The sequence below is a fragment of the Panulirus ornatus genome, chromosome 33 (assembly GCF_036320965.1).
Source record: "Panulirus ornatus isolate Po-2019 chromosome 33, ASM3632096v1, whole genome shotgun sequence".
Classification (NCBI taxonomy): domain Eukaryota; kingdom Metazoa; phylum Arthropoda; class Malacostraca; order Decapoda; family Palinuridae; genus Panulirus; species Panulirus ornatus.
Genome location: NC_092256.1, coordinates 18,519,803 through 18,538,328, shown reverse-complemented (window position 1 = coordinate 18,538,328; position 18,526 = coordinate 18,519,803). Strand labels below are relative to the sequence as shown.

The following is an 18,526-nucleotide window of genomic DNA, read 5'->3' as shown; positions in this document are numbered from 1 at the left end:
GGTTTGTGAACAAAAACGCATTAAGTTTTATCAATAAACGCTATGGACCTGACTTCAATGTCCCAGACCTGAATATCAACAATAGTCCAATATTCGTCACTTTAACAAACGTATAAATGGAACAAGCACTTCGGCAAATGGTTAATCATCTGTTAGTATTAGATTAACGTAAGTAATGACTTCCAGTGTATTGGCTGGCAGTCGAAAACCATTAGATCCAAGACCTTTTATTCAAAGTGGATTGATCATCTTTTCAAAGGGCATTTTTCTTCCAGATCATTTCTTGATTCAAAAACGCGTACAAATAGACTTTAAAATCCCATAAGATACCACTAAATCTGTCAAATGAAAGGGAAATCACTGGAAGCATGAAGCCAACCATTATGGAGAACTCGGCATCTGCCATTCCCTGGGTTGTCTAGCGGTATCCGGCACCCCCCTAAGGAGTGGGAGGCCAAAGTCCGAGTGTGACGGCGGGCCGAGCTGCCCACCCGTTGCCGTCGACAGTTAGTACCTTGCCGACCGTGGTAGTAAGTGCACGTGTTGCTCTCCGCGCTCCGGCTGCCACCCCCCACCACCACCTCTCCTCCTCCCTCCTCCTCCTCTCTGGCCCTCTACTAAATCCAGCCTTGAATAATCTCTCGCACCTGCGTTCTCACGAGACGAATGTAACAGAGAGACTGTGTCGAAGTCAAAGGATACTCGGCGAAGGTGGAAAGTTAGAAGTGAGGAATAATTTCCTAGAAGGACTGAGGAAAAGATAAAAGAATCAGGTGAGGCTCCTGGAAGATGTGGATAGTGGTTTCCGGAATCCCGTAGGAGTGAGTGAACCCCAAGTGGACATACGGCGCCGACCCTTTTACATTTCACCCTCCTACTGAGCACCGTTACCCATCAGCTGTTCTATTCTCTTGTGCCCACCACATCAATGGAATTTTCTTGACGATGACGAGAAGAGGAATATACGAGCTGTGAATATCAAGACATTACTGGCCTTTCTACCGTGCAGAGTGAGTAGAGTTCACCCACTAGTATGTGTGTATAGTGCCACAAGGCCTATAATATAGGCAGATTTATGTAAACCTTACGTAAACCCAATTGTTCTCATTGTGTGATGCATGTAAAGGGTTTACTCATGAGAGAAACTTGAGAGAGGTGGCTTGTGAGTGACAGATGTGGGGGAGGGGGGAGGGGGAACCATGATTATTGCTAGTGGTGGACTCTTGCCCTTAGTAAGAAGGCGGGAGACGTCTGCCTTGACACCTGGGTGTGGCTTAAGGAGAATACTGTTTGGGTGTGTGTGTGTCTGTGTCTGTGTGTGGGTGGGTGCCCCTTTTTTTTATCTCTGTGGGGAGGGAGGGAGGAGGCGATACGTTTGTGAGCCTTAGGTGGTTGTTTGTCGAGGTTTTTGAGTATATATATATATATATATATATATATATATATATATATATATATATATATATATATATATATATGCAAATGTTTGTGTATTTGTTTATGTGGATGTGTTTGTGATGGGTTCTGTATGTGAGTATGAGCGTGTATGTTTAATTGTATGTTTGTGTGAAGTTTTGTGCGCGTTGGTGCGAGGGGTTGGTTTTTGTGTAAGGGCTTGTGCATAGTTTTGTGTGTGTGTATGTGTGTGTGTGTGTGTGTGTGTGTGTGTGTTTGTGTGTGTGTGTCTGTCTGTCTGTCTGTCTGTCTGTCTGTCAGCCTGTGCGTGTGGTTATAGGGAGATTTTTTTGTGTGTTTTTGTGTTTGGTTGTCCGTGATTACGATCGTATATACATCATAGCGTGTCTGTTTATGTATTTATATGTCACATTCATAGAAAACACTAGGGTTTATCCCCTAAAGAATTACATTTCTTTTCTTTAAGCAAAGTTTCATCATCTTCCAAAAACTTACTTTAACACACCCTAGAATACCGTTATTTGCATGCAGCAGCGCAGGTTGTCTTACAATATCTAAGCCATATAGTTTTTTAGACGATATCGCGTCTTTAAGTACAGTGGTGACTGGTACGAAGGAGCCCCTATTCTTGGCGATACGTTAGTTTTGCCTAAAGGTACGACGGCAAGTACGTCAATTTTACGTGGAGGTATGACGACGAGGGCGTACCGTCAACTTTTCGTAGAGGTACGGGGCGGGGGCGGTTCGTCAACTTTACACGGCGGTAAGACGGCGAGGGCGGTACGTGAACTTTACATGGAGGTACGATGATGAAAAGAAAAGTACAAGGTAGAAAAAGGTCTTATCCTTGACGAGGACCCGGTAGGGCTCAGCATGAGAGGAAGATGAGTCGACCTTTGGAATGTTTTTATGGCTTGCGAGGGAAAACCTTGCAGGATATATCCACATTTTCAGTGACTGATAATCCAAATCATCGTACATCAGTGAACTCCAGATATGTTTATTGGTACATACATTCAGCAAGACATTTCAAAATATGCATCATTCTGCACATCTGATGTATAGAAGATATTTCGAAGGATACCCAACAAGGTAATGAAGATTTAACGATTGGATTGATAATCATCATACATCACTATCCTCCTTGACCCAGTAGAGCAAATACACCCATATGAACCAGAGCTTACGGCCAGTCTTCCTTTGAATCGTCGGATTCAGGAAGAAAACGTCGAAGGGGATGGAAAACGAGGATAAAGAACTAACAATGCTAGGGGTCAGTAGTTGGGCGTTTACCCCTTATTAGTTTCGCCATATTATCTGTCTGGTGCTGTACACACACACACACACACACACACACACACACACGAGAGATGGAGGGGAAGTCATGAGTATGGAACCCCACCCTCGCACTATTCAAAGACGTAATTATGCTTCCAGGAACCTGGAAAGCACCCTTAATGATCATCAGTACCACTAGAGATATGATGTGTGATAACTTAAGTGGTGATGGTCGGGTGCCTCGGAAGAAGAAAAAAGGACTTCTTTGTAATAACATAATCCCATTACTGTGATGCTGGTTATCTCAGGAGCTTCCAGCCTCGAGGGGTTATCTTCAGTAATCATCACCTGCTTAGAATCTCCCGTGAGATGATCATCCCGAAGCGAGATGAGAAGACAGATAGAGAGATTAGCTGTATCTTGAACAACGGAGTTGAGTGAGCGAGGAGAATTTTTTGCCATGACAGTGCGCGGACACACACGTGGGAATGCATGAGAAAGTCAAGCAACAAAAGACCTGATGGCCTATGACAAGGTTATCTGCTGGAGGACGGTACCTGGAGTGGACGGATAACAAAAGACTTGTTGGCTCATAACGAGGGTATCTGCTGGAGGACAAGTGACACCATCCTATAGTCCTCATTTATACAGACGGGGACGAGATAGTAAGTAAAGCAGAAGGCTCCTCCCATGCTATCACTACAGATGGAGACGAGATAGACAATCAGAAGGCACTTCTCCTCAGGAACAGATCGAAACACTTCGAAACATTGATGAAAGAACTAAAATCCTGCTTGTGTACAGGATCACAGACTATGTGGTGTATCATACTCTACGTTACTCACTTTTGAATCTCTCGGTTGTCACTGAGTTCTCGAACTATTGCTGACCCTCGAGGTACTCACTGAACCTGTGGGTTATCATTGAATCTCTGGTGTCTAAATGAACCCATGGGTTATCATTGAACCTCTGGTGTCTAAATGAACCCATGGGTTATCATTGAACCTCTGGTGTCTAAATGAACCCATGGGTTATCATTGAACCTCTGGTGTCTAAATGAACCCAGGGGTTATCATTGAACCTCTGAGGCTATCAATGAACCTCTGAGTTTTCATTAAAGCTAAAGGTTATTACTGAGTTCCTGGGTTATCACTGACTTGCGGATTATCACTGAGCCCCTGTGTTATCACTGGACTTCCAGGTTAATACTGGTGACGACGGCCACAAACTTCCAAGTTGCTGTGATGCCTAGAGCGACAAGGACTCATATGAGCCAAAGGAGTATGGGTTATAGTGATTACTGATTAATCACTCAGGAGGTTATCGTGAGTAATCATCCAGCAAATTACTGAGACTAATTACCCAGCAGGTTATAATGATAAATTACCCAGTAGGTTATAATGATTAATTACCCAGCAGGTTATAGTGACTATGTACCAAGGAGGTTAAAGTAAGTGATTACCCAAGGTCAAAAATAATCATGATCCACCATATCACAGAATCTAATTACCTCTTTGTGACTATCTCTCAGTCTGCATGTTTTGGGGCTACAAGGGACTTTACGAAAATTCTCACAGCCCTGAGGATCTTCACAGGTCATCCATACTCGGAACTGGTACCACTGAATATTTTAATAACCATCAGGAGCATCATCTACACTCATTGCTCAAGATATATTTTCACTAAACTTTCCCTTAAGTGCTATTGAATGTGTTTCTAGATACGAGATTTCTTTGAGCACTTCCCCGGCTTGAATAGTTACCTTATGACATTTACATGAAATCTCTAACAGATTACAGCATCTGATACGAATGTGTTCCACTTTTTTGTGTTGATCCAACTACTAACTAACTCAGAAGAATAAGATGCAGAAGAGTGTGTGATTCCTGTTATTTGGAAATGACGGAGGAGAATGGCTGACACCAGAACTCCTCCAGGAAACGAAGAAATCATATTCGTCGATATAGAGAGGGTCGCATCTACGCTTGTTAGTCCATGTTGTGGTTGTTACTCTGAAACTGTGAATGCATTCGTGGAAATTTACTCCTTCTTCCTTACATGGCCGTATATAACACCAGGCGTATATTACACAGTTTAAGTAGCGTTAGCTGGGATTGGTTAGTGTCTACAGAGGATTCTGATCTTAACCCGAGCAACGAGACCAGCGAGCCACCTAATCTTATATAAGAGGTGCAATTACCTTTCTCAGGGGGCATTCGACGTCGTTCGCTCGAGGTGTCATTATAATCCATAAACCATTCCCTGTACCACACCATTACTACCATAACTATCTGTGTAGTGGTGTTTGTACTATCGCTCGTGTACCAGCTGGTCGGTGAACCATCATCGCCTGGGGCCGAACACACCACTCAGCCCACCAGAGGTTCGCCGACAGATTGTGGTTTGGTTTAGACCAAGAACTCCGTATAGCATTATGCAACTGTTGACCTTCCTTCGCTATCAATGCACCACTCCACAATGGCACGTATGGCATTACGTCAGCAGGTGGACGGGGACGATATGATCGTGTATGCGACGGTAAGAGAACGCGGGATCTGGGTCGCTTACGAAACTAAGACAAAGCTTGCGAGAGTACGACTCACTGACTCAGAGAATGATCTCCTCCCTTATCCCCCGCGAAAACCATCCACACTTGAGAGAATCAAAGCCTCGAACAGGATCGAAACAGTTCATGTATTTGTGGATAGTTACTGGACTATCATAGCGCTCCAGATGCACACCTGTGTTGATCAAGAGAAAAGTAAATTCATGTGATGAATCATTCTGCTGATTCTGTCAGAGGAGACGGACTTTAGAATCTCACAGATGTTCAAGAAAAAACTGCCACTCAGTGTGAGCCAAAATTAGGGAAATCTACGAGAGTGTAAAACACCACCTAAGGAAGTTTGGATCCATGGAACAGTGTTGTCAGGAAGATCAGTGGAGCGCATTTTCCCATCATTAGTATAACTGGCTTATTTTTAACTCCAGAGGAATTGCACGCCATACTCTTAACTACAGAGAAACCTCGTGACATTTCAAAATATTGGCGACTTCAACTCTGCGTTAGAAATGTATCTGTATTTTTTTCTTTTGTATTTGTGCGCTTGTACTTTGTCCCCTGCATCATGCTCTTCTCTTTATCAATGTCAACAAGGTAGCGCCAGGAACAGACGACTGAAAGCTACCAAGAAAAGATCCTCGCTTGGCTCTTGCTCCTGATGCTTTGTCCATGAAGTCCTTGTTATTTAGGTGTGTTCCTGAAGAAAGGTCCGCTGAGAGATATTCAGAGTTACACATTATTGTGTTTACTGTGACAGATAATCTATCATACTTTGCAGCTTGAGACTTTCTGGATTTACTCTCTTGTTTTTTTTCTATTTGTCTTTCGTCTTGTTTCCGTGAGCCATCAATAACGGCAACACGAGAAGTTTATATACAAAAACTTCATTCAGGTGCCTTTATGTTTACTATCCTGTTAGTAGCATGAGTAACTTCATGACAGCACCTGTCTTCATCGTGGATCATCAGGCTTCCCTTAATTTCTCTTTCCCATGCACTTCAGTGTACAGCGTTCTAACAGTAGGCTGCAGCCAGGCAACTGGAGAACCAGTAAAACCAAGGAGTGAGTACCTCCGTGTCCTGGGCACTTCCCTTTAAAACGAGGGATAAGTGGAAATATATATATACATCTCTCGCTTTTCTTTTCTTAGACCTTGCTTGATCTACCTTTTTCCTTGGGTCTTTGGCCCCAGGATGCTGTGTATTGTGGGTCTTCTTAGTACAGTTCTGTTGTACTGCGTTCTATGTATCATGCTGTGTACCTGTAAGTTCAGCTGTCGCCCTGGTAAAATCAACACCAGCTCCCTCTGTGACCATTTCGAGAACCACATCGCACTGGGCATCGACTCACCTCACCACCATCATGACAATGTTAGCTCAGGTAAAGTTTTCCTCTCCATGCCGTTCTGTTGATTCATAGTTTACATTCCTATAACCTTATGCAAAGCAGAGCAAGTTCTGGTGTTTCACCTTTACATCTGGACAGTGCGTGGGCATAGGGCTGGACAGAAGCCAGGGTGTGCCTGTAGAGAGTGAGATCAGACTAGACTCTGCAACAACTTTTTTCCTCAATGTCGTCCGGTGAGTGAGCTTGGCGGCCTCTCTGAATATGTCCGAGATAGAAACGTAGACAGATTTAGCAGGAAGTGCTCAAGAACATCCACAAACTGAAAGGTTTCCGGGGTCCGTCAGGTGTGATTTTATATACCTGAACACTTGTCAAGCACTGAGAAATACAGCCTGTCACAGGAAAGGTCTTCTGGATTTAAGGGGGCTCTTCTTCTGTTCATGAACACGTGTCTAGCACGAAACAAAGCCTTTGTAAAGGGAACTGACTCCAAGGATCCCTAAACACCTGTCGAGCAATAGACAAAACAAATGTTAAGGGAAAGAGCTCCACTGCTTAAGGTTCATGACACATGTGCACCTGAACATCTGTCATGTTTTAAGCAAAACATTTATTAAAGATCACCCTTGTTCAAAGTGTTCATCACCTGTCGAGCACCAAAGGAACTGTCGAAACGTCATGTTACAGTATTCTTGGCGGTGGATATGGTCTATGAAGATCATTGAAGACGTTTTGCTCTGGTCAGATACCACGATGGTGTTGCCTTCGATCATCTTATATGCTGGCGATTCAGTGAACTTCTTGTGTCCTGTTATCTCAGGTGTTGCAGCTGAAAAACAGAAGTCATTCGGTAGTGAGTCTGAAACTTTTGCTCCGTCGAACGTACCTCGTAAACTCCACCTCTGAAATCCACTTATTAAAACCATGTCTTAAAAATCCAGCGCTGAGGTCCAATACGTACATCCAGTCCCCAGAGCAAGTGTTGAAATCAGTTCCACTCACTTGGGCGTCATAGCAGACATCTGGTATCTTCTGAGCATTCTGCCTCCGTCAGGGGTCTAGCTAAGATTTTAATCAGGTTAGGGATGACGTCAACCATCAGTTGGCCTGGAGATAAAGGACAGCAGAAGGATCATGAGGAATCATTCGTGGTGAAACGAACGACGAACTTCCTGTGCAAACTTTTGCTCTATCTTTTTTTTTCTTACGAAAGTCACCCGTTTCACACTTATTTGATTTACCTCAAAAATCAGATATCGACCTATTCTCTTATATATATATATATATATATATATATATATATATATATATATATATATATATATATATATATATATATATGTATATAACCTCATATGATAGAAAAGATGGGTCCGGAAACGATAAACCTATGGGCCATTTTAGGTTTGATATGACGGGCTTTAATACCTATATACCTTGCTCTTCCTCGGGCAAGTCCTTGACATCTATTATCAGTTTCTCTTCTTGGCTTTGACGTCGCCAAAGTATTATCGAGGTCCCTCTCTGAGACGGCTGATAACTGTGGGTTTTTGACGACTAATTAGGATTTTCTTCCTCTCTCTCTGAATCATAGCAGTTCTAGTGTGTTGTTTCAAACTAGCCTTAGATATACATTTACTTACTCATTTTTCTCTGCGTAGATTCAACACGACAGATCGATATGAAAAAACAACTAAATGTATGTGCCAAGTTTGGCTCTGGCAAGTGCCCTTCTAAAAAGGCCGAGAGGTCGTAGCTAAAGCAAGAAACTCATAGAAATCATCCAGTTCATGGACTGCGAGCAGATTGTCCAGCATGGCAACGCACTAGATAGATTATATTGTTTTCCTCAGTTTTACGGTAGATATTAAAAGTGTACACCTACCTCGTGGTACCATACATGTACCCTACCATTCCCTAGTGTACCATACGTCTACGAAACTCTTCTATCGTGTACCGTCCGTGTACCCCACTCCTTCGTGCCCTACGTGTACCGAATTCCTCCCTCGTGGTCCCATACGTACCTTACGTGCGTAATAAATTCCCATGGCTCGCGTGTACCTGACGCAGTCACCACCTGCTTGCTCACGGTCGCTCTCACTCAGCCGTGAGCCCGTTTATGGAGACGATATGTGTGTGTGTGTGTGTACGTGAAGCATCGAAATGCCACCTTTCGTGAACCCTGTGGGGGTGGTGTGGTTCCTCCTTCGCCCTGGGTTACCGGTGGTGAGGAGAGTCCTCGTGAGAGGAGAGAGAAGTCCCTGACACCCTATTAAAGTTCCTTGTGCTAGGTGGGAGAGGAGACCCAGTAAATGACCTCAGGTGATGAATGCCACGACTCCAAACCATCTGGAGAGCTAGTATATACTACAGCCAGACACTAAGGGTTGGTCAGGTTCCCTCCAGTTATAAAACCTGCTTCGGCCAGTGTTGAGGCCAGATATGAAGCCGCCAACATTTCAAGGTGGGTTTGCATGACGATCATAGTTCCCCCACAGACAAGAGGATACAAGATATACAGTGTATATGTCTATTCAAGCTCAGCTCTTCATATGATTTGCCTGTCACTTCCCAACATGGCGATCAGATCGTCCAATTGGTCTCCACTCCGGGTGACACGGCTTGCTCAACTTCGCCCAGGGCAAAACTGGTCTGGACTCCCTTCCGCAACAGGTCAGTACTCGAAAACTTGACCTTCCGGACATGAGACGCTATAAGGCTGGTACCGAGAGTCGGAGAGACATCCCAGGCAAAATGTATTGCGTCTTGTGTTTTGAGAAGTCCCATTGAACAGACTCAAGGTTCAGTCAGTTGCTTGCATTATTCTTTAATGACAATGATAATGATACTAATGATGATGATCATTATGATGATGATAATAATGATAATGATGATAATAATAATGATAGTAGTATTTGATCAGACTGGTCAGATAAAGTTGATTTTGTTATTATTGTTATAATCATTATTATTATTGTTGTTGTTATCATCATTATACATAAGAGAGTATCTTTTACTGGAATCGAATCACTGAAAACCATGGGAGTTCCTCACATCATTCAGTTGTAACTCATCCCTGGCGGACCTAAGAAAAGGCGCGGAGTGGCAATTATAACTTTCCGTGTACCTACGAGTTACCTAAGAATAGGTGGCTTAAGGACACTCGGGTAGACCCGTTCTGACGGCCATACTGGATTACGGTTATGAAGCTCAGCTGAAGCAAGTACGACCGACGGGGAACCCCCATACCACTGAAATTCTGGCTGGGGTAAAACGGGTTGTCGTTTTCCTCAACGTTAGAAGAACAGTTCTTCACATTGTTATGTCTTACCTGATAACAAAAACGTGTGTCTTATCTTTAACTCAGAGACATAAGTTTTACTACTTCCTTAACGACTCTTTAAAGTATTCTGCCCACAACTTGAACTTTAGTTACAAAAACTGAAGTGTGTGATGCTGGGTCAGATGGAATTGTTTCAGAAGACACTGAGGAGCTCGTACTTTTATTGTCGTGTTTTAAGATATCTGATTTTTTTTTTACAGTCTCAAGCCATTTCACATTATTGTTGTTATTTCCATTACGCTTTTCTTCATTATTCTCACTTTCGTTTATTTCTTGTCTTTTTTATCTTTTTTGTCGAGCTTCTATGTATTTCCTCATCTTTTTTTATCTATGACATTTTCTGTCTCCTCCTTCCTCTATTTCTCTTTTCCACCGGTTCTTTCTCATCCTCATTTCATTTTGCCTTTCTGTTTCCTCTCTAAGTGTGTTCCTGTGACGCTTTGTCTTGCACTGTGTTCTTGAGACGTTTCCTTCCTCTATGTCTGTCATGATCACGACGAAGGTCGAACTCAAGACAAAAGACTACGAAGTGACGTGTAATTCGAGACGATCGTCAGTGTCCTGTGGCGCTTCATCAAGACCCTGCATTGTAGGCTTTGTGAAACTTATATGGCAGTCGTCAGTGTCCTGTGGCGCTTCATCAAGACCCTGTGTTGCAGGCTTTGTGAAACCTATATGGCAGTCTTTGGGTATCTGTGAGGACGAGGCTTCCTGTAGACCATATGTGTTTTTAGAGCTCCTTCGTAATCTTAGAGGCTCCATAGTATCTTGTAAGGATCCACGGCGAGGCCCTCAAGGCTCCGTGAATATCTACCAGGACTCTGTGAAGATTTCTCGTACTGCTGCGGGGTCTGGGTGAGGCTGACTACCCTGGCTTATGGGAGGCATAGCTGCAGGTCGCGAGGAAGTGTTGGTGACCCCTGACTCGCGACGACAGAAGGAACGAAGATCTTTTTCTTTTCGTTTCGTTTTTCGATCTCCCGTTACGTTCCCTTTGAGGAGAGGGTTAAATCTCATCGGCACCAGAGCCTTTATACCGTTGCGTCTTCTTCTTCCACAGCGAGCCCGGGTCAAGCGCACAAACTGGTTCTAGGAAGCAGAATGTACTGGGCGGCCGACTCGTTCAGTTGCCTGTAACCAAATGGTGTTCGTGTGGGAGCGGCCACCGGCAGGCCATCACTGGGGAGGACGTCTGCCTGGCTCGGGCGCGGTCATGGGGTAGACGCAGCAGAGAAAAGGGAAGAGAGAAGAGAAAGAGCTTGGAGGAAAAGGGGGAGAAGTTTAGAAAGGGAAAAGGGGAAAAAATCGAAACCTACTGGTTTCTAGTTCTAGATTGGATTTTAGGATACTGATTTCTGAACCAGTTCAGAAATGGCATTCCTTTATTTCTCGTAGATTCGAGGAATAAAAAAAAACACGTGATCAGATTTTCACAGTTTGATGGCAAAAGAAATTTTTTTTTGTGACTAAAGCAGAGAGAGAGAGAGAGAGAGAGAGAGAGTCTGTCTATCAGTGTTCTCAGTGTCTTACACAACACTCGCCTGCCTCCATCCAAGGACCTTGCTGCCCTGCTCCCCTGCTCCTTTCCTCATCCCTGACTGTTGACTGGCAGCCTGCCAGTACCCTACCACCTTCCTCCACTCGTCTCCACCGATCCAGTCTAATTGCCTCTCCCGACTTCACCTGCTCATCATAATTTCCAGTCCATTTACTCCAGTCGGCCAGACCCGTATGTTTATAGATGCACATAAACACTTCAACTTCATTTTCTATGCTCCAGACCAGATCCAGTTATGAACGCGAACTTATAACACCAATTCTGAACCTTTCGAAGCATACTTATAGCCTCAGTTTCTGAAACTTTCGAACCATACCTATAGCCTTAGTTCTGAGCCTTTTCGAACCATCTCAAAAGCCCCATTTCTTAGCCTTTCGAAAGATGAGTATATATAGGCTCCTGCATCCCTCACTGCTCTCGTAACTACACACGAAACACTGTTCCAATGGAGTTTGTTCATCTTATTGTCTGTCATGATACATTTTTTTTTTACTTCGTTAACCATACAGATATTGTTCAGTAAAATCTACCACTCATTACATCAGTTTCGGTCCAAATCAATCTGGTCGTCTGAGCCGTGCCCAATATTTGGCTAATCTGACCCATGTGTCATCCTTCATCTGTGAACATCATACGCGTCTTTGTTATACTTCCATCCCCACACCTCCTGTCAGGATCATGACCTGTATATGAACCTCTGTGGCTCAGCCGCTCTGTATTCTTTAGATTTGATTAGCGTTCGGTTCATGCTTCTCTCATGCCTTCGTGCACGCCTTATAAAACTTGTAAGCTTTTATTCCTTCCTAAAGCTTCTCTCACCTTATCTGTCCTTTGCTTCTTTCTTCTCACTATTTCATATTCGTCTGTAAATCACCTTTACCAAGATTCGAAAACCTTGTGTATATATACATATATATATATATATATATATATATATATATATATATATATATATATATATATATATATATATATATTGCATATATATATATATATTGTATGTTCTATGAAAGTGCGCGTTCATATTCACTTTGCTCGTGTGTATATATATATATATATATATATATATATATATATATATATATATATATATATATATATGGAAAAATGATCCAGTGGCTTTATAGACCATGATATCCACAGATGTTGCTTCAGAAATCGTGCTAGATGACAGAAGTTTGCCCAGCCAGGCATGCTCCTCTCTCTCTCTCTCTCTCTCTCTCTCTCTCTCTCTCTCTCTCTCTCTCTCTCTCTCTCTCTCTCTCTCTCCCACTTCCTACCTTCCCCCACCTTCGCCCGGCCTCTTTGTCCAGACAACGGGTGTGGCACACTCCTACATTCTCCCATTACCATCTGACCTACACCACCTCCCCCTGGGCGCAGGAGGCGCAGTGAGAGAGAGAGAGAGAGAGAGAGAGAGAGAGAGAGAGAGAGAGAGAGAGAGAGAGAGCCAAAAGTCATACCTTATAACGAATATGTTTTGTGAAATGGAAAGCATGAGCGAGCCTGATATTTCAAAGGGGTCGAAGGAACCTCCTCATATTTCACAGGTCAAAGGAGACATGTTGCAAGGGGTCGATCGAGGGAGCCTGATATTCCAGATTTTTGAAGAAAACGAACGACCTAGAGATCAAGGTGGCTGGAGCTCCTGCGAGTCTATGACGTTAGACAAGACAGAGAGACACACAGACGGACGGACAGACAGAGGCAAGAGTGAGGGGGAGGAGGAGAGGTGATTTCCATGAGATTTTTCCAGCAGGTCAGGAAAGTGATGCATCATTTGAGGTCACGACCTCCTTCATCACGACGGGTCGTCACGACCTGGATGTCAGGCGTTGTAACCACATATCTGGTACGGACGTTGTCCCTACGTGGTGTTAGGAGGTCTAACCACATGTCTAGGATAGACAGTGTCCGAGGCGCTTGAGCCAGACGTTTGGAACGGTGGAACGGACCGTTTCACGAGTATTCAAGACGAATATTTCTCTTCTTTTCTTCTCTAATGAAAAGAGATTTGGGGCGTCTCTAAACTTCTCACAGCTAAGTCTCAGAATGGACGGCATGGGTTAGTGTTTTTGGTGGAGTCTAAACTGGTAGCTGTAGGATTTGGTCGAATGGAGATGAATTCCTGTTGAGCCGAGGGTGTTTCTGATGCTCGTGACGTGAAGGGCGGGCCTGCATGGGTCCGAGTCTTGGGTGTGGTAGTCGACCCACTTCTAACCCAGGTCTTCATCCTCCCCTTCAGGGCTGGTCGATGATTGGTCATCTGGCTTAGGCTGGGAGTTGTTTGTGCTTATATATATACACACAAGAGTAAGGAGGTGGTACATATGCACAACACAAGTGTAAAACTCTCACCCCGCAACACACACAGAAACCCACCCACCCATCCACCCACCCACACACACACACACACACACACACACACACACACACACACACACACACACACACACACAACACACACAATACAAACACTGCGAGTACTATTTGTTTAATCAATAAATCAATATCCTATTTTTCCCATGAAGACAACTTGACATTTTAGGATCAAAAGCTAAGAACAGAAACGTCTTCACCAGACGTGTTGACCTAGATGAGAAGGTTGCCAAGTTTGTGTTACATTTGTTACTGATGAGTTGACGGTAACTTTCCAATCCCTCTCCTCCCGAGGCGCTAATGACTGGCTATACAGGAGACCTGGTTAGTGCAGGCTTCCCCGACACTGTATGTGTTTATATATATATATATATATATATATATATATATATATATATATATATATATATATGCTCTTGTTGTATAATACGTTCCATTGAAACATATAGTATGAGGAAACTATCAAGATTTCATGGTGTCTCTCTTCGCTCTGCCATGTTTTGGGTTCCGCTCGTCCGCCCACTGCCGTACACACACACACCATCATCGTCGACGTGTCTGACGCTGCAGCTGTACCGTAATATGGCAAAGGTTGTGCTAGGAGGATCCTGAGCTGAGGGTGCTAGTGGTAGACATTGGACGCCACTGCTCACTACCGCTCGTGTACATGATATGCAGAGCACAGAGGTGTGTGGGAGGCGAGTGTATGTGGGAGAGTGTGTGAGGAGTAAGGGTTGTGTGTGTAGAAGTTGAGGGCGTGGGAGGTGAGAGTGTTAGAGAGGAGTTTGTGAGAGGTGAGTGTGTGAGAGTTGAGTGTGCAGGAGGTGAGTGTAAGTGTGTGTGTGTGTGTGTGTTGTGTGTGTGTGTGTGTGTGGGCGGGAAGGGGGGGGGGGGTTAAAAAGGGACGGCAGGGAGACAAAGTCATGCCTGGATATCACCCAATGTGATTGGTCCTCCTCCCGGACGCTGGCCTGCCGCAAGCTGTGGCCTCAGCCCCACCACAAACACACACACACACACACACACACACACACACACACACACACACACACAGGCTACAGGGAGTCTTGTTGGTGACGATATATATATATATATATATATATATATATATATATATATATATATATATATATATATATAGTGAGGAGACAGAAACATCAGACAACGAAAGCCACGGTCCAGTGGCGAACACAAACACCCAGACAAAGCTAAGTGAGATAACACCAAAGCTAAGACTATAAAGCTATGCTTCCTGGCCACACTACCTGAAAGTAAAAGTCTCTCTTATATCTGGAGGAATTAAATGAGTGACTTCTGACGTCTCATGATCGAGTTACACAACCAGACGAGACAAGAGACCTAACAATACACCCTTAATGTCGCCAACTCCAAGTTTTTCTCCCTCCTTAGTAGAATATGTCATTCTTTTTTTTTTATATATATATTTCCTGACCTGTATCAGCGGCATAGTGGACCAGGCCATTGTCTGCGTGGTGGTTGCTATGTTGCTAAGTGGTCAGGCCATTGTGTAAGTGGTGCTTGCTATGTCTACAGTGGTCATGTTATTGTGTACGTGATGGGTACTATGTCCCCAATGGTCAAGCCATTGTACACGTGGTAGGTACTATGTCTTCAGTGGTAAGCTTCCACTACGCTGTGGGCTCCAAGTTCACAAATGAATAATGTGTATTCAGGAATGGTATTATGAAAGATGACTGGATATCATTTTTTTTAGATAATGGATCACCAGCAAAGAGCACTGGTCATGGGAGAATGGAGGTGTTTATACTTAATGTGTGTCGACTTTGTTAACACACCGAAAACTCCCATTCCTGATGGACATGAAGGAGAGAACATGTAACTAGTAAGCAAAGTGTGAGGAAAAGGTGGGCAAGGAGCGAGAGCACGAGAATGACAGAGACAAGAAGAAAAAAAAAAGAGACAGGGAAAAAAGATTAACAATGTTAAGAGGGAAGGAATGAAAAGATGATGATGAAAAACATCGGAAAAATAAGGAATACGAGGAAAATGGGAAGGGAAATGAAGAGGGTGAAAAAGTGAGGGGAAATCAGCAAGAAATGTAGGGAAATGCCAAGATTTTAAAGCAATGGCAAGTGAAACATGAAATAATGTACAGACTTGAAGGACAGACACCAAATGACGGTGAAAACGAAAGGAAATGTATGGTAACACTGGTTCAGGCCTCCAAGAACTCCTTCCTTCCTTCTCTAGTATCTTTTTCTATAATAAACCAGTCACTGACGCTGGCACCCATATCTAGACCATATGTGTGTGTGTGGAGGGAGACGGCTTCTACACTGGCGATTTCCATCTATGAATGTGTGTGTGTGTGTGTGTGTGTGTGTGTGTGTGTGTGTGTGTGTGTGTGTGTGTGTGTGATAAAGGAAGCGTTTAAGTTATAGTCCTGCTAATTTTCGACGAAGGGAATCACTACCCTAAACCAGTTTTTGAGCCTGGCCATCATCACTACACCAGTTTTAAACACACCCATCATGAGTCCAGAAGTACTACTACGTTTGTCCTACTTTCTGGTCCCCCTCCGGCTGCCTTTCCTCGTGCCAGTGGTCGGTGAGGAACCTGCCTCCGATGTTTTCTCTTTCTGTCTCCTAACGAAACCACTCCAGCCCGACCTTGCCACCGAACCATGCTTCTGTAAGAAGGGCACACACACACACACACACACACACACACACACACACACATATATATATATATATATATATATATATATATATATATATATATATATATATATATATATATATATATATATATATATATATCAGTAAAAAGGATATACGATTCAGTAGAGGGAAACCAAATTTTAAGTGGAAGGATGGAGTAAAAAAGATTTTGAGTGGTGAACATGCAGGAGAACGAAAGGTGTGCATGGGATAGAGTAAATTGGAATGATGTGGTATACAGGGACCGACGTGCTGTCAGTGGACTGAACCATGGAATGAAATTTAACTCACAGTTTTTTTAAACTTTTGTGGCACGCTGTCCGCATACACAATTTAGTCTCTTAATCTTCCCTTTCATTCACCACACTCGCACCATCAAAGCACATTTGTGTTACGGTTTTTGCCATATTATTTCTTACATCACTCCAAGTGTCTGGGTAAATATCAAGATTTTAAGATAACTGTGTATCACGGGCGAATTGCTGTGGCCCGCTAGTTCCAGTCCTTACAAAGGTGTCATGAAATGTCACTTTTTCTCCGATTTCTTTATGAATATTAATGCACGGTTCCTTTTTGTTTTTCCCTATCATTCAGTTTGCAGCCTGTAATTTGATAAGGCCAGGGTCCAAGGCTTGCATACCGGCCAGAGATAATGATGGTAAGTGTTTACGTCAAAGTGACTGGTGGCTTGATGGAACCGCTAGGTGGTGTTGGCCGTAAATGTGATTCCACAGTGGAACTTTTCAGAACCGGTCCAGTGATTTTTGTGTTTCTGTCATAATGGCCACTTGTGTTAGCCAGCCAGCCAGCCCAGGCAGCCAGCCAGCTACCAAACCAGCCACCCAACCATCCAGCTAGCTCACCAGGCAGCCAGCCGGTTGTTCGCTCGTTGATTGTTAGCCCGAAGTCATTCGCTCAGTAATAACAGAACATTCGCTGAGATGTTTGGATTCTGAGAGTCTGTAATTTGCTAAACTGATTTGCTCTGGACATTTTTTTTTTTTAAGACAATTTTTAAGGATGACGAAAGATTAAGAGTTGGGGGGTCAACACAAAGGCAAAATTACACACGCATGAATTACAGTGAGTTTTCGTGATTCTGATTTAACAATGAACACACACACACACACACACACACACACACACACACACAGACTGTAAGATAGTTCAGATAGTTTAGTACAGTCATTGTATCTTCCTGGTCAGGATGGGTTGGTTACCGTGGAACAGCAGCACCAGCAGTGGAGGCGGAGGAGGTGGTGTGTTCCACACACTCGTCTACCTCCTGCTGGCCAGTACCATCGTCAGGTCCCACTGCCCGTGGCCGAGGGAGGTGACAGAGCTGAGCGGATCGTGTCTGTGCGCCTTCAACCCGCAGAATGAGCTGTCCATCCAGTGCTCGGCTGTGAATTTCACGTTGCTAATGACGGTGCTGCACCAGCGAGCCACCAGCGTGCCGCTCGATCTTCTCTATGTCAACAACACCCGCATCAGCGTCCTCAACGATCGAACCTTCGACGGCCTCACCATAGAGAACATCCAGGTGAGGGAGTGTGTCTGTGTGTGTTTATGGGAGGCGCAGGTTATACCATGGGTTCATCCAGTATACTGCGTCTCTTGCTGTTATATAACAGGATGGGTGTCCTACCGCCCAGGTCCTGGTTATGAGAAAGTAAAATGTAGTGTTCTGTATTACCTTTCAATTAATATGTATAGATTTGAAAAGAATTTATTGCATTTTGATGTAGATTACATATCGATATCATATCTCCTCCTTCGACTGTGGTCGATGACTTAACCTCACAAATATCGACTTTGGGTTAGATAGGAACTCCATTATGGCTACGATTATATATGTAATGTATAAGATAGTCTTCACCCCACGGGTCGCTCCTTTCACTCGTACTGTATACCTCACTATTTCCCCTCCCTCCTGT

General features: G+C 43.7%; 1 protein-coding gene across 5 annotated transcripts in view; it reads left to right on the top strand.

The window, feature by feature from the left end:
- Nucleotides 1-504: 504 nt before the first annotated feature.
- haf (leucine-rich repeat and fibronectin type-III domain-containing protein hattifattener) overlaps nt 505-18,526 on the top strand; it is a 66,526-nt gene continuing 48,504 nt past the window's right edge. For 3 of the 5 annotated variants that reach the window (XM_071681780.1, XM_071681779.1, XM_071681777.1), the window contains exons 1-2: nt 506-1,010; nt 17,796-18,132. In XM_071681780.1, coding sequence (XP_071537881.1) covers nt 17,797-18,132 — 336 coding nt within the window. In that variant the 5' untranslated portion in view covers nt 506-1,010; nt 17,796. Of the gene's footprint in view, nt 1,011-17,795; nt 18,133-18,526 lie in introns of all 5 variants that reach the window. The other 2 variants (XM_071681776.1, XM_071681778.1) reach the window with 1 other exon arrangement.